The sequence below is a fragment of the Ochlerotatus camptorhynchus genome, unplaced genomic scaffold (assembly GCF_037179485.1).
Source record: "Ochlerotatus camptorhynchus isolate MF236.1 unplaced genomic scaffold, CSIRO-AGI_Acam_v1.1 ptg000169l, whole genome shotgun sequence".
NCBI lineage: Eukaryota > Metazoa > Arthropoda > Insecta > Diptera > Culicidae > Ochlerotatus > Ochlerotatus camptorhynchus.
In genome coordinates this window covers 738214-751535 of record NW_027040659.1, presented here as the reverse complement: position 1 = coordinate 751535, position 13322 = coordinate 738214, and the positions used below count along the sequence as shown (strand labels likewise).

Sequence of the window (13322 nt, the reverse complement as noted above, 5' to 3'; positions counted from 1 at the left end):
CTGCGTACTGGGTCAAGAAATGCTAATTAAAAGAAATTTCTTTAGCATTCCGTGTCCTATTCCGTAGCACGTAAAAACGTCATTACTTTTCAGCTGCGTACCAGGCTTAAATCGGTAGTTCTGGCCACCCTGGTATAAACACAAAACACAAAAGTGGCTGATCCCTCGTTTCAATGTTTACAGTTGTCTTCTGCTTTTTGTTGGCCGTTATCTTGTCACTTTTTTTTTCTTTTTGATGTCTTTTACTGAAAATCCTTGTTGCGTTTAAAGTTTGATTATTCGCAAGTGTGAAAATTAGCGAAAATAGTAGTAGAAAGTGTATTTTTCTTCCCGTTTCCATTAGATAATCATTATCTGATACTGATCTCGTTCGATGGTGATAGTTTAACGCGTATAAATTGCGTTGCGGGAGCAAAAATCACTTAGCTAGGAATCATGAAAAAAATTGCCCATGTCTGAAGGAGTTTGCCTTATTCTCCACCAGCTGTTATTTTGTTTTTGTTAAAAACCATTTGAGGAGTATCCGCTCGCAACATTTCCTAGCCGTAAAATGGATATCGTCGGACTGGTCAAGCGGTCCTACTCGGATTACGGAACGATACTGAAGGATTCGTGGTACACAATCATTGCGGAAGAGGTGAGGAATAATATAACATATTACCAGTATTACATTCCGCATGTCTTCTTCCCACAGGCAGTCGTAGTGGCAGTAGTATTATATTTTATTGAATTTAATTGTAAAGCTGAACTAAAAGTCGCCACCCTGATTTACATTCTGTCTGGTTTCGTTACAGTTCGCTTGGTCATTGAGTTTGCTGTTACTGCTGATTGCGACGATAGTAGGACTTTACTGCTGGAGGCGAATCTATTTGAAAAGTGAGTGGAGCGATGGAGTCTGATTTTTTTCCTTGTACCTAATTACCTAAATTATTGTTTTATACATGTGCAGAACTCCGTGACAAAGCGGCTCAGTTGCTATTCCAAAGCCATGATCCTTCCCAGTTGCGTTTCCGGAAGCGGGACAAAATGCTGTTTTATGGTCGGAGGATGCTCCGTAAGATGAAGTCCATCTCTGGTCAGGCTTACAGTGGCCAGGGTAGAAAGCGGAAGGCAGTTATGCGTTTCGCCAAGCGGCTTCTCCATATACGTCGTGAAAATGATCCGATTCAGCTGCAGGTGGTTGAGCCACCGGCCGAGTACCTGGAAGAAGCAGCAGAATGGAATGATAAAGTCCCTCCCGATGCACTGTACATGCTGCAAAGCATTCGAATTTTTGGTCACTTTGAGAAGCCGGTCTTTTTGAAGATTTGCAAACACACCGAAATCATCAATTTGATCGCCGGCGAGTCGTTGATAAAGGTTGGCGATCCGGATGATAGTGTATTTATCGTGCAATCGGGACAAGTCAATGTATTTCTGAACAATCCGGATGGCAGTTCTATTGCATTGAAAGTAGTTCGCAAGGGCGAATCAGTAACATCGTTGCTGAGCTTCATCGATGTGCTAGTTGTAAGTATTTTGCGTTTTATGGCTCAAGTAGCATCCCTGATTGAATTGAGCATCTTCTTTTGCAGGGTAATACTAGTCAATATAAAACGGTTACAGCAAGAGCGATAGAAAATTCTCAAGTGATCCGTTTGCCAATGTTTGCCTTCAAGGAAGTGTTCGATGAAAGCCCAGATTTGCTTGTCAGAGTCATACAGGTCATTATGATTCGGTTACAACGCGTTACAATTACGGCTTTACACAACTATCTGGGACTGAGCACGGAGTATATACAGGTAGGAAATTGAAGTTCCGAAACATTTCTAACAAATTGCTAAACTTCTGACCTTAAATGTAGTGTTCGTCACAGCGTAAGAAAGTGACAGTGCCGATGAAAAATAGCCCCGGCCATCGTCGTGTACCGTCGGATGTACAAGCACCATCCCATTCGCTAGTTGGCCACACAGTAACGGGTGACGCCAGACCGGATATGTTGGCAGATTTGTCCGATCATATCGGCAGTCGACGTGCATCGGCACTACCAAGTGAACCAATGGAGGATACCGTAATGAAATCCATTGCCATTGAAGGATTTTTGAAAGAGCTCGGACTGAAGGATGAAGATAAACCATTTGTAGAAGACAATATTGTTATAAAAGAGATTGCTCCGGGAACCACGTTGACGCATCAAGGCAGAAACGATGTATGTATTTTTAGTTGCAGCTTATTTGGCAAAAAATACAACTCGTCTTTTATTTCAGGACGTTTTGTTGATTTTCGTCATCAGCGGTGGCTTGACAATAGCCCAGTATCCGCAAATTAATCTCGGGTGCAACAAAAAGCTGGACAAATCGGAAAATCATACCGTTACAATTCATCCCGGTGATGTGGTTGGTGGTCTGGCGGTGCTCACCGGTGAAAGCAGCTTGTATACAATCAAAGCGAAACACTATTCTCGTGTGGGGTTGCTCTGTAAAGAGGTGATCTATAAGTAAGTTGAGGAAGGTAGTCAAGCTGCAGTAGACCTATGTGACATATGTGCGGTTCTTATCATTTCAGCATAATGCGCGAACGTCCGGCTGTCGTCCTAGACATTGCCGACAGTGTGGTGAAGCGTCTGTCTCCGCTGGTGCGTCAGTGTGACTTTGCATTGGATTGGAATTTCCTCGAATCCGGTCGTGCTGTTTATCGTCAGGATGAAAACAGCGATTGCACTTATATCGTCCTAAACGGTCGACTACGCTCGGTCATAACTCACTCGAATGGTAAGAAGGAGATTGTAGGAGAGTACGGCAAAGGAGACTTAATCGGCATCGTTGAGATGATCACGGAAACACCCCGCACAACAACTGTGATGGCGGTGCGTGATTCTGAACTGGCCAAACTGCCAGAAGGTCTTTTCAATGCAATTAAATTCAAGTATCCGATAGTGGTAACCCAGTTGATTAGTTTACTGAGCCATAGAATTCTGGGATCAATGCAAGCTAGACCAATTACGGGAAGCTCTATAACAGCAGTCCCGTTTGATACGAGCCAACAGATTCAACATCGGTACTCCACTGTGGCCATCGTCCCTATCAGCGAAGATGTTCCCCTCACTGCGTTCACCTATGAACTTTACCACTCTCTGTGTGCTATTGGTTCAACGCTGAGGCTTACATCAGATGTCGTACGGAAAACTCTCGGTCCTCAGATTATGGATCAATCTAACGAATACCGGCTCACTAGTTGGCTTGGCCAGCAGGAAGACCGCCACAACATTGCACTGTATCAGTGTGATTTAACGTTTGGTCCGTGGACGCAGCGCTGCTTGCGACAGGCCGACGTGATAGTGATTGTCGGGTTGGGCGATAGGCCACCTACCATTGGAAAACTCGAAAAAGAGATCGATAGACTTGCGATACGTACCGCTAAGGAATTGGTTCTTCTACATCATGAAGGCGCTGCACGTCCAACAAACACTACCAGTTGGCTGAATATGCGAGCCTGGGTTTCGCGACATCATCACATACAGTGCCCTAAGAGGATGTTCACGAGAAGAAGTCAATACCGAATTGTAAGACGAAGGATGTTTAAATTTCCACAACGTTGTTTGATCCACTCGTCTACTTTTCAGAACGACTTGTACAGTAAGGTGTTGATGTCGGAGCCGAATATTCATTCTGATTTCTCTCGTCTGGCGAGATGGTTGACGGGCAATTCCGTCGGTTTGGTGCTGGGTGGAGGTGGAGCCCGTGGTGCTGCTCATGTAGGTATGTTCAAAGCCATACAGGAGGCCGGCATTCCTATTGATATGGTTGGCGGTGTAAGTATCGGTGCGTTTATGGGGGCACTCTGGTGCTCGGAGAAAAATGTAACAACCGTCACACAGAAAGCTCGGGAGTGGTGCAAGGTAAGTACACTGATATTTGTAATCAAACATTGCTGAGACATCCCAGAGATTTAGTTTTCTTTTCGTTAGACCAATACTGCCACCTCAATTGTTTTGAATGTTAGTTTTTGGTCAACGACTGCGCATATAACTTACTTGATACTTTTACAATTCGCTGAATCTATGTCCAGTCGCTTCCAGTCATTGAGACGGCCGTCTCAGTTGCAAAAAGCCAACGTATTCGAGGTAAGCTCCGGAGTCGACGACCTCGTCCGGATTCTCGGTTGAATAATATTTTCACTTTCCGTTCTTCTGGCATTTTCAGCTCACCGTAAACTGCCACGTTTTATAAGCTTCACATTATCTATTCACATCATGCTATTTTCTATTTTACCGCTGAGTATTGTTAGCAGCGCTATTCATATCCGATAAAACCTACCAGAGTATAAACGGCTGTGCAGTCGGATTTAAATCGATCGGCTCCGGTGCCTTTGATTTGAAAATAACCTGCTTCGACTCCGATTCAAACAAAATACAGTAAAAATGTACTTCAATCAATTCCGGTTCATTAAATGCTTAAATAAAGATAGTTTTCGTACATTTAAGCTTGAATATGTCATGAAATATTACTATCAAATTTCTTGATTGATTTTTTTGAAGATATTTAAGATATTTTCACAGATTCAAGTATTTGCTGTATGAACGTAAATTTAAATAATCAAATTAAATATAAATTTTGTGGAATAGGAGAATACATTTAATAAAAATTTCCAAAATCGTTACTTAATCGGCAGGCACTTCTAATGGGACCGCATAAAAACACATTTTCGAATGAAATTACAGAGCTTGTGATTAAATCAGTCATAACTTTCAAATCATAATTTCCATCGGAAATCGTTATTAGCCCCATTTTCCAATGAAACGATCACAATTTGTAATAAAAAAGCTTGGCTCAATTTCAAGAGAAAATCATTTAACGAAATCAACCATAACCTTCAATGGTTCAACAAAAAGTGCTGACATTTGAACATAACAACTTCTAATAAAAGTGGTCACCATTTTAAACGGATATTTGGCGGAAGTTCTATCGGATTTTTTTTTCAATTTTTGACCATTTTAAACGAAAATGGACAAAACATTTAAATAAACATAACACGATCTCTAAATAAAAACATAATGTAGTTTAAGGTCATAGGAAGCCTTATTTTCAAAAGCGCACTCTACTCCGTGTTCAGCATGTGTAGAAGGTGGCATTTGCCACTAAAACATTCCAGAGGGGCGGAAAATTGTTCCAATGTTCCTTACTTTTTGTTTTGTTTTGTTTATTTAAGAGGGTTTAAATGGTTGTTCATTCACCTCCAATTAGTCTGTCATTAATAGTATTAGTAAAGTCCCTTTTCTTTACTAATTGAACTTCTTCCAAGTTCCATATTTACTTTTTCCAAGTTATCTCAATTTGACCAAGATCTCAGAACGTTTACGACTTTCTCCAAACTCCAGGAAGGACCTTGGAGGACGAATTTTGCTAAACACCTGTCGAAATAAAAATCTTAAAACTTCCAGCAAAATCCCATATAAAACCTGAAGTAAAATATTCTCTGAACTTCTGAAGTTCGCGGTGCATCTACATTTTTGGTTGAACTGCTACGAACTCCCTTGAACAAATTCTAGTACTTCAATAAGTTTCACGAATTTCCTTGAATTTTTTGTTTGACTTCTACAAAGTTCTCAGAGTTCGTTTATTTTCTGCGAAGTTCCTTGAGCCAGAGAATAGACGTTGAGGCTCGAGCAAAATTTCTTCAAAAACTAGTATTCCCATTGCACACAAGAATTTGGCGGATTTCGCGATTTTCGCGGATTTATCGCGGATTTGAACTTTCAGTCGCGAAAATCGCGGAAACATTAAATAATGTCGCGAAAATCGCGAAGGGACTGATGTGCTGTCACAAAAATTGTGGGATTCATTGTAATCTTTCTGTCCCGGACTATTTTGCTGTCATTAATTTTGTTGTTCATTTTGGCTCTCAATTTTTACCGGTTCAAACCAAACATCCTGCAAATAATCGAGAAATGATCTCAATTCCATAAGTCACACTAGATTTACACGGAAACTACGTGAGGTCTGTCCAATGTGAGACATTTTCCTTTTTTTTTTTTCAATGTGAACATAGCATTTTTAGTTGTCAAATCATAAACGAATCGTATCTATGCGAGTAATTGCCATGTATACCAGGTTCTTCAAATCGTCCTGGAGTTCAGTTTATTTGTTCTACTATATCAACCAAGACTCCAATAATGTCTGTAGTATTGAAACATGTCCGAACAGATTCCAAGTGTCTATGTGGATTGTACCCGACCTATTGCTACGTATACAAGATGTTATAGGTTCTGAAGTCATTCTGGAGATCAGATTATTTTTTCAGATTTCAGATTTTTATGTCCTCCACTGGGTAGGCTCGTGTCCGTCCAGGTTCTGGTACATTAACTTATCTATATGCATGGTAATTATACTTTTAAAACTCACCTTTTGATTATAATGTCGAAAATGCTGAAACTAAATAAAGGTTAGCGATCCATATAAGGTGTGTGCTGCGACGGAGTAGTAATTGAAGGAAATGAGGTTCTGATGTGAAGTATAGGTAATTCTAAAATAGGTAAATCAATTAATCATTAGCTGCTAACAGTTACTAATAAATGGGTACGATAAATCACTCATCAATGAGTATTGCCACTCCCACTGAAAAACCTTAATCATAAATGGATATTCGATTCCTACCGTGTATTTAAAGTAAAGTTAGGATCTTATCAAGCAAGCACACACCTTTTACGATTCTTACCCTACTTACGGTTTCCTGCACATACGACTTTTCCTAGATACAAGCTTCGTCCAGTATACATTGGCTGTCTCCAACCGGCATGATCCTTTCTGTCTGCTTCCTGCGGTGCAAGTTTAATTCTTCTTTTCTTGTTCGAATTTTCTTTTTCTCCTATTGATCTTCTGGTCGTGTTCCCATTTGTCCTCAGGCAGTTAATATTAGTACATGATAGGAAGAAAGAAAGAAATAGAACAAGTTAAGTGTGAGCCGCATGCATTGGTTACTTATTTGGGTCATGGTGTTGTCTTCCCTATTTATTTGCCTCTATTCGCTCTCATATCGCAACGTTTAACTCACCCCCTTCCCTCACACTATTATAGTCGGAAAAGAGAACCCATATTTAGTAATCTATCGCGAACTGCGATGCAGAAGATATTAATAGCAAACTAATCTGGAACTGGTCTAAGACATATAACCCAGCGAGTATTGACACATCACACTGTTGTGAATGAGCACGGACGCGAGATTTACTAGAGTATTAAATGCAAAACGCAAATTCAAAATAAAACTTGACAAGACATCGTCAATCCCCTTATTCTTGGGCAGGGTCTGACGATGTGAATCTAATTTTGATCAGTGAACGGGCCCCATATGGTACATTTTCTCACTATGAACCTGTCATTTCCAGCCTATCTGAACTATTTAATAAATGGAAACCATAACATGGGTTACGCTTCCCCTAAGCGGGCCCTCCGCATCCTATCTCTGTCTTATCTCAAATGCCAATGGTTTGAATGTATCAATATATACATTGGAAATGACGTTCAATCAAATAAACCCATACCCCACTCACTTGGCCAGGCTTCAGAATCGTCCAGTGGGCAGTGCGCTCTACACTCCAAGTTCCCTTTCTTCAAATTCACCCCAAATTTGATATTTTACCCCTTTGAGTGTTGATTAATCACAATGAAACATTGTGACAGAGCACGGACTTGAGGTTACTAGAGTATTAAATAATCTAGGTCCTATTTAGGATTATATCTGAAAAATCCAAATCTGGCCAACGCCCACCATATACGATTCGATTATGATTTGACAACGAAAAGTCATATTAGAAAAAAATAATTAAAATGTCACAACATTGGAAAGAATTGGTAATCTTTCGATTATGTGATGTGCAGGGTGTTTGGTTTGAATCGCTTAAAAATTGAGAAAACTAGAGCCAAATTAACTACAACATTAAGAACAACAAAATACGTCAGAGACGCGAAGGTTAATTTGGCTTGACATGCCATGTAGTAGTATACAAATGCTATTTTTAGGCAATGAAAACAGTTTTTTCTGTCGCGGATTAGTATTTGAAGTCGCAGTTTTCTTTTGAGAAATCGCGGATTTTGCGGATCAAATTTAGAAAATATTGTAACAGCCCTGCAATTTACACAACACACTAAGTGCCGTTAGCGCCGAGTGGCAATTTTCAACCGAAAACTTGAGCGACACTAGCTTCAAATTGCTCGAAAGTGGAAAAAATATAGAGAAAACCTGGAGATGCTAGTGCCACATAACGGCGTTGTTCCCACTTAAGTTTCTGACTGAAGTTAGACGTCTGTTCTCTGTGCTTGAAGTTATACAAAGTTTCCTGAATTTTCACGAAATATTTTAAATCTGTTAAACTTTAACGAAGTGCCTTGAAATTAAACAATATGTATTTCCTAAACATCAACGACATTTCCAATACATGTACAAGGTTCCCAATTCTACAAAGCTTTCTCGAATTTTAACAAAGCACTCTGAATTTCTTAAAATTATCTGAAGCTCGAAGAAGTTTCCCGAATTTATATTAAATTTCCTGAACTTCTACGATGCCCCTGAAAAATATCCTTGCAGTTTTAAAAAGTCTAATGAAGTTAAAGAAAATCCCAACTCCAAAATCGCTTAGTTCCTCTAAAGTTCGCAAATTTTCAATAATGGTGAATGAGTTCTCAGAACTTCTATAAAACTTGCTGAAGTTAGTCTAGTCTAGTCTATTCTACACGTACTCAGTCAGTACTCAACAATACAACTTGCTGAAGTTAGTTCTACTAAATTCTCTGAAGTTCTATTATATTCTACAAAGCTTGCTGAACTTTTACAAAGTTAGTCGAACTTTTATAAAATTTGCTGCACTTCCAGAACTTCTAAGCAGTTCAATTAATAACTGCAAAGTTTTCGAAAGATCTACAGGAACATCTCCTTGAAAATCTAAGAAGTTCCTTAAAATCCTACAACGTCCCCTTTACTTTTAGTAAGTTCTTCGAGCTCCTGCGATATTATCTGAAATCAAATGATGATCTCTTAACTTTTACGAATTGCTCTTCTAAGAAGTCAAGGTCTCTAAACTTCTGGGAATACTCAGTTTCGTAAATCTAAATTATTGAACATGTTCGCTTGCCCACAAATTTTAAAAGTAGCGGTGAACCAGTGGCGTTTCCTTAACCTCAATCTACCTGTGCACCAACTCTCAAAACATAAACAATTATCAAAATATTGCTTGCAATCGATAGATATCGAGTAAACTAGAAGATTAAGTGTATTTTTCAACCGATTCGAGTATGAATATGACATTAAATCTGGTTTTGAAAGTTGGTGCACAGGTAAAATGTGAAAACATCTCGTCGATTTCGTTGACGATTTTTTGTAAATACACCTAGCATCGCTGAGCTGTACTGCTTTGTACGGCATAACAGTTCCTTTAGCATTTTTGACGAAAATGAAAAATGCATTGGGATCAATTGTCAAGTACCTTGACTTTACACTGAGCTGCGGACCCTTCGAACAGTAGAAGACATCGGCCTTAGCCTGATTGGTATGGTATGGTATTCACTTTACAATGTAAACCAAAAGTTTCCAACTTTGTTCAGAAAATGTCGGGAAAAACCAAAACTATGTTGTCCCATCCATAAGAGCCCGTGCAGAAAAAATCACCAATCAGTTCGCTGTTTTAACGAATGGAACAACTATGCTGAAAAGGGCAGTGAATAGCTCCCACTGAATGTCAGAGAAAACAGCTATAAACGTGATAATTTGTTGCGATATATCTGTATCTTTTGCATCACTCTTATTGGCAAATCAAAGTTGGCACTCGTGGAGAATAGATGAACTATGAAAGTGATGATGGTTTCAAAATTTTACACGGAGAGGTATACGAGTTCAATCTTAAAATGCCTTTATTTTGCAAATTGAGCATTTTATTTAAATCTGGTTAATACTACGTTAGTAGAAAACTTAAGGACTACTCAGTAGATATATAATATAGAAAAAATAATTTCTTTTCAGATTTTTAGGTGTATGCATAGATTTCAGCTTTTCTACAACTTTAGCAACAACCAGATTTAAATTCAATGCTCCATTTTCAAAATAAAAGCATTTTGAGATTGCACTCGTATACCTCTCCGTGGAAAATTTTGAAACCATCATCACTCTCATAGTTCTTCTTTTCTCCACGAGTGCCAACTTTGATTTGCCAATAGAATGTGAGGGCATCGTAAAAATGAAAGAATTAGGGGGAGGGTCGTAAAACTGAGAGTTCGCACCTAAAATAAAATCCTGTGTACGGCTCTGTCAACACCCGGATCAATTTTAATGGGATTTCATCTTTTTCATTTTTTTTTTCAAAACGCGTATACTCAGTGCACTAGCGCAACTGCTGGAAGGTTGAAGCTAGTTTTGATTTACCGGGATACGGTATATCATATTTTCCGCTAACTAATGGATGTCTCATCAATGCAGATTTGGTTAACCTATATAAATATATTTTATTTTATTTTAATAAGGTCGTTCCAGATATGTTTCTTGAAATTCAAAAATAAAAAAATGTTTTCCGGAAAAATAACACCACCATTTTTATACAAAGAACTAATGATTACTCCTGTCTGTTACAACCAGGTTTGTGAGGTTAACGTTGTTAACGTTTTCAATGCGAATTCCTATTCCAGACGTTAACACTGACTAGTTTGGGTGTATGGAGTCTTCAGAAAAGGTTTTATATATTTGTTGGCCAATTTTTTAGGTAGTGGTAAGGATTCTATAGCATTTCCCCGAATACCATTCACTCGAAAGAAATTCATCCGAAAGAAATTCGCCCGATTGTAACAAAAACCCGAACGTCATATACCTGAATTCCATCTACCAAAAGTAATAATGTTATGAGTGATTGCCAATTGACATTTTATAGACTAAATATTTCGCCAATAATTCATAATGCACCCTAATTCTTGTTTTCGAACGAATCGGATACGACATACAAAATTGTATGACTACTGTTACCGCGAAGGTGATTTTCGGACCCTTAAAAGCAAACTCAGGGTTGCTGTTAGAGTAAGCTTTAAGCTGAAATTAGTTTTATTCAATATAAATCCATGTCGCATGGTGTAGTTTTTATGTTACTTACATTCACTGTTCGTCTGCTTGCAACAAGTGTGTTTTTGTTTGTACACATCTGTCGTTTTGAACTCTTATTACAATTAGTATTCATTTTAATTATAAGAGAAAATAAGTTTACTTACTACAGTTAGGAAAACATTCCAGGATAAGCAATTTCACAACGCGTTTGAATAAAGTGTACGTAGTAACAATGGTAATAATAATAGGTACATTCAATAGAGATCTCCAAGCGCAATCTCAGGAACACTAAAATCCAACATCCATACCTATATAAAAATGGAGAATTGGAATATATTTCTCTAACGAACAGTACTAGGTTTCAAGGTTACTACATTGCAATAGAAATAAATTTCTATTGTTAGACGGATATTCTGCCGCTATTCGCATAACACTCCCATGTCCTGTGGATTTCCTATCTAAATGCGACTGTTATGAAGAATAAATAAACAAAAACTTGGAATATGAATAAAACTTGTGTATTTTTCGGGTTAATGATCCATTCGAGTGAATGAAATTCGGTGGTATGTTATTGAATCAGTGGTAAGAGGGGCATAGTGAACATGTGTGGTCATAATGAGCATCCAGTACTGCAGTCCCAAACCTCTAATTGTTTGAAACAAATTAATTGATAGTAGGTTCATTGCATTCATTCAGGTTGCAATGATTAAAGACCAATTGATTGGTTTAGAATTGTAAAAACTTCAAGGCTAAGGCCCTGGAAGCTAACTATGCCCCTCCTCCCCCTTTGTAAAAGTAGGGTGGTCCTTATGGTTAGGGAGCTCAAAATATAATCTTTTTAGTTATTTGAGATGGACCAGCGCAATGTTCTACAAATTTGTAGAACAATTCATTGGAAGCAACTTTGGTGAGGATACAAATTTTCTAGTTCTATTTGTTTCCGTATTATACATTAACTTTTTTGCATTGATTTCTTGAAAATGGTTGGTTCTAAACACTTTTAGATCTTTTGATGGCACATGATGCTGATGTATCTGTGTAGCTATCTCTTTCTGTTATAAAGTTATAAATGTTTTTGGTGAAAAATTTGAAATTTTCAAATATTGATACCTCAAAAACGGAGCAAATGGATGTTTATGGTGTCGAATGTATTTGAAAAATCTTAATTTTATTCATATATAGATTTAAAACATCGAGAGCGTTTTTTGTTTAACTCATTCAATTAACTTTAAAAAAGGGCGAATTTTTTCACGAAAATCGTTCATAACTTTTTAACTAAACGAGACAGCAACTTGATTACCCCAGCAAAAATGTGCGCCGTCAAAAGTTCCATTTACGAGAATGCAATATGTAAAAAGTAAAGTGAAAATTGCCGATTTTTCAGGGGTCAACCTGAGTTAATTATAAACCCAGTATAAAACATGAATCGTTAGAGATAGAAAACTTCTTTATTCAGCAAAATTGATTTTAATAAATAGTTATATATTTTGAAAAAAAAAAAATATTATGCTGGTATTTAGATTGTAAATTGAAAATAGGCTCCCAACACACAATGAATGCTGAGTAAAAGCTTATACCGGCATAAATATGCTTCTACAGCTATAAAAAAAATGGCTAAATGGCACATGACACATACATAAACAGATGTAAGTTTTTAACTATTATGCTAAACAGTGTGACAAAAACATCTGCTTTTGTTTGGCGTTCAGTGATTGATTTTTTATTTGTTTAGTATTAAGTCAAAATGAGCCAAATTTGTTAAGTGAAATTTCTGACCAACTTATATGACTTATCTGATAATATTTTTAATTATAATGTTTTACCAAAACAATTGTTTTGGTTCCAAGATTCAACAGCAACAATGACGAAATAATTTCCTTGCATAACCGCTGATTTAAAATTTGGGACTGTACAACACTTTTTAGACAGCATGTTGTTCTCATGACCATTACACGACATAAACCACCTCTCAGACCCTAATAAAAATCACATATGTACGTTATGGACTAAACATTCTTCACTGAAAATTTCAAGTCATTTGGTATATAATCATAATCATAATATATAATATATCTAAATAGCTCTTTTACATACCTTTCAGTTGAATAAAATATTAAAATCGGTCTAGCAGTATATGGATTTTCAAAATTGGGTGTACAGGCAAAAATGTATATTTTTGGACCACGCTAACCCTAAGGGCGATAAAAATATTGGTTTATAATTTTTCAATAAGGAACAAATTTACAAAATTTGAGCGAAATCGGAGCAAT

The 13322-nt window shown here is 37.6% G+C and overlaps 1 protein-coding gene across 2 annotated transcripts in view; it reads left to right on the top strand.

The window, feature by feature from the left end:
• Window positions 1–275: 275 nt before the first annotated feature.
• Window positions 276–13322, top strand: part of LOC135701596 (neuropathy target esterase sws-like) — a 41878-nt gene continuing 28831 nt past the window's right edge. For both annotated transcript variants that reach the window (XM_065222441.1, XM_065222440.1), the window contains exons 1-8: window positions 276–637; window positions 795–876; window positions 950–1509; window positions 1575–1781; window positions 1844–2188; window positions 2247–2476; window positions 2545–3541; window positions 3602–3877. In XM_065222441.1, the coding sequence (XP_065078513.1) occupies window positions 551–637; window positions 795–876; window positions 950–1509; window positions 1575–1781; window positions 1844–2188; window positions 2247–2476; window positions 2545–3541; window positions 3602–3877 (2784 nt within the window). In that variant the 5' untranslated portion in view covers window positions 276–550. The remainder of the gene's footprint in view (window positions 638–794; window positions 877–949; window positions 1510–1574; window positions 1782–1843; window positions 2189–2246; window positions 2477–2544; window positions 3542–3601; window positions 3878–13322) is intronic.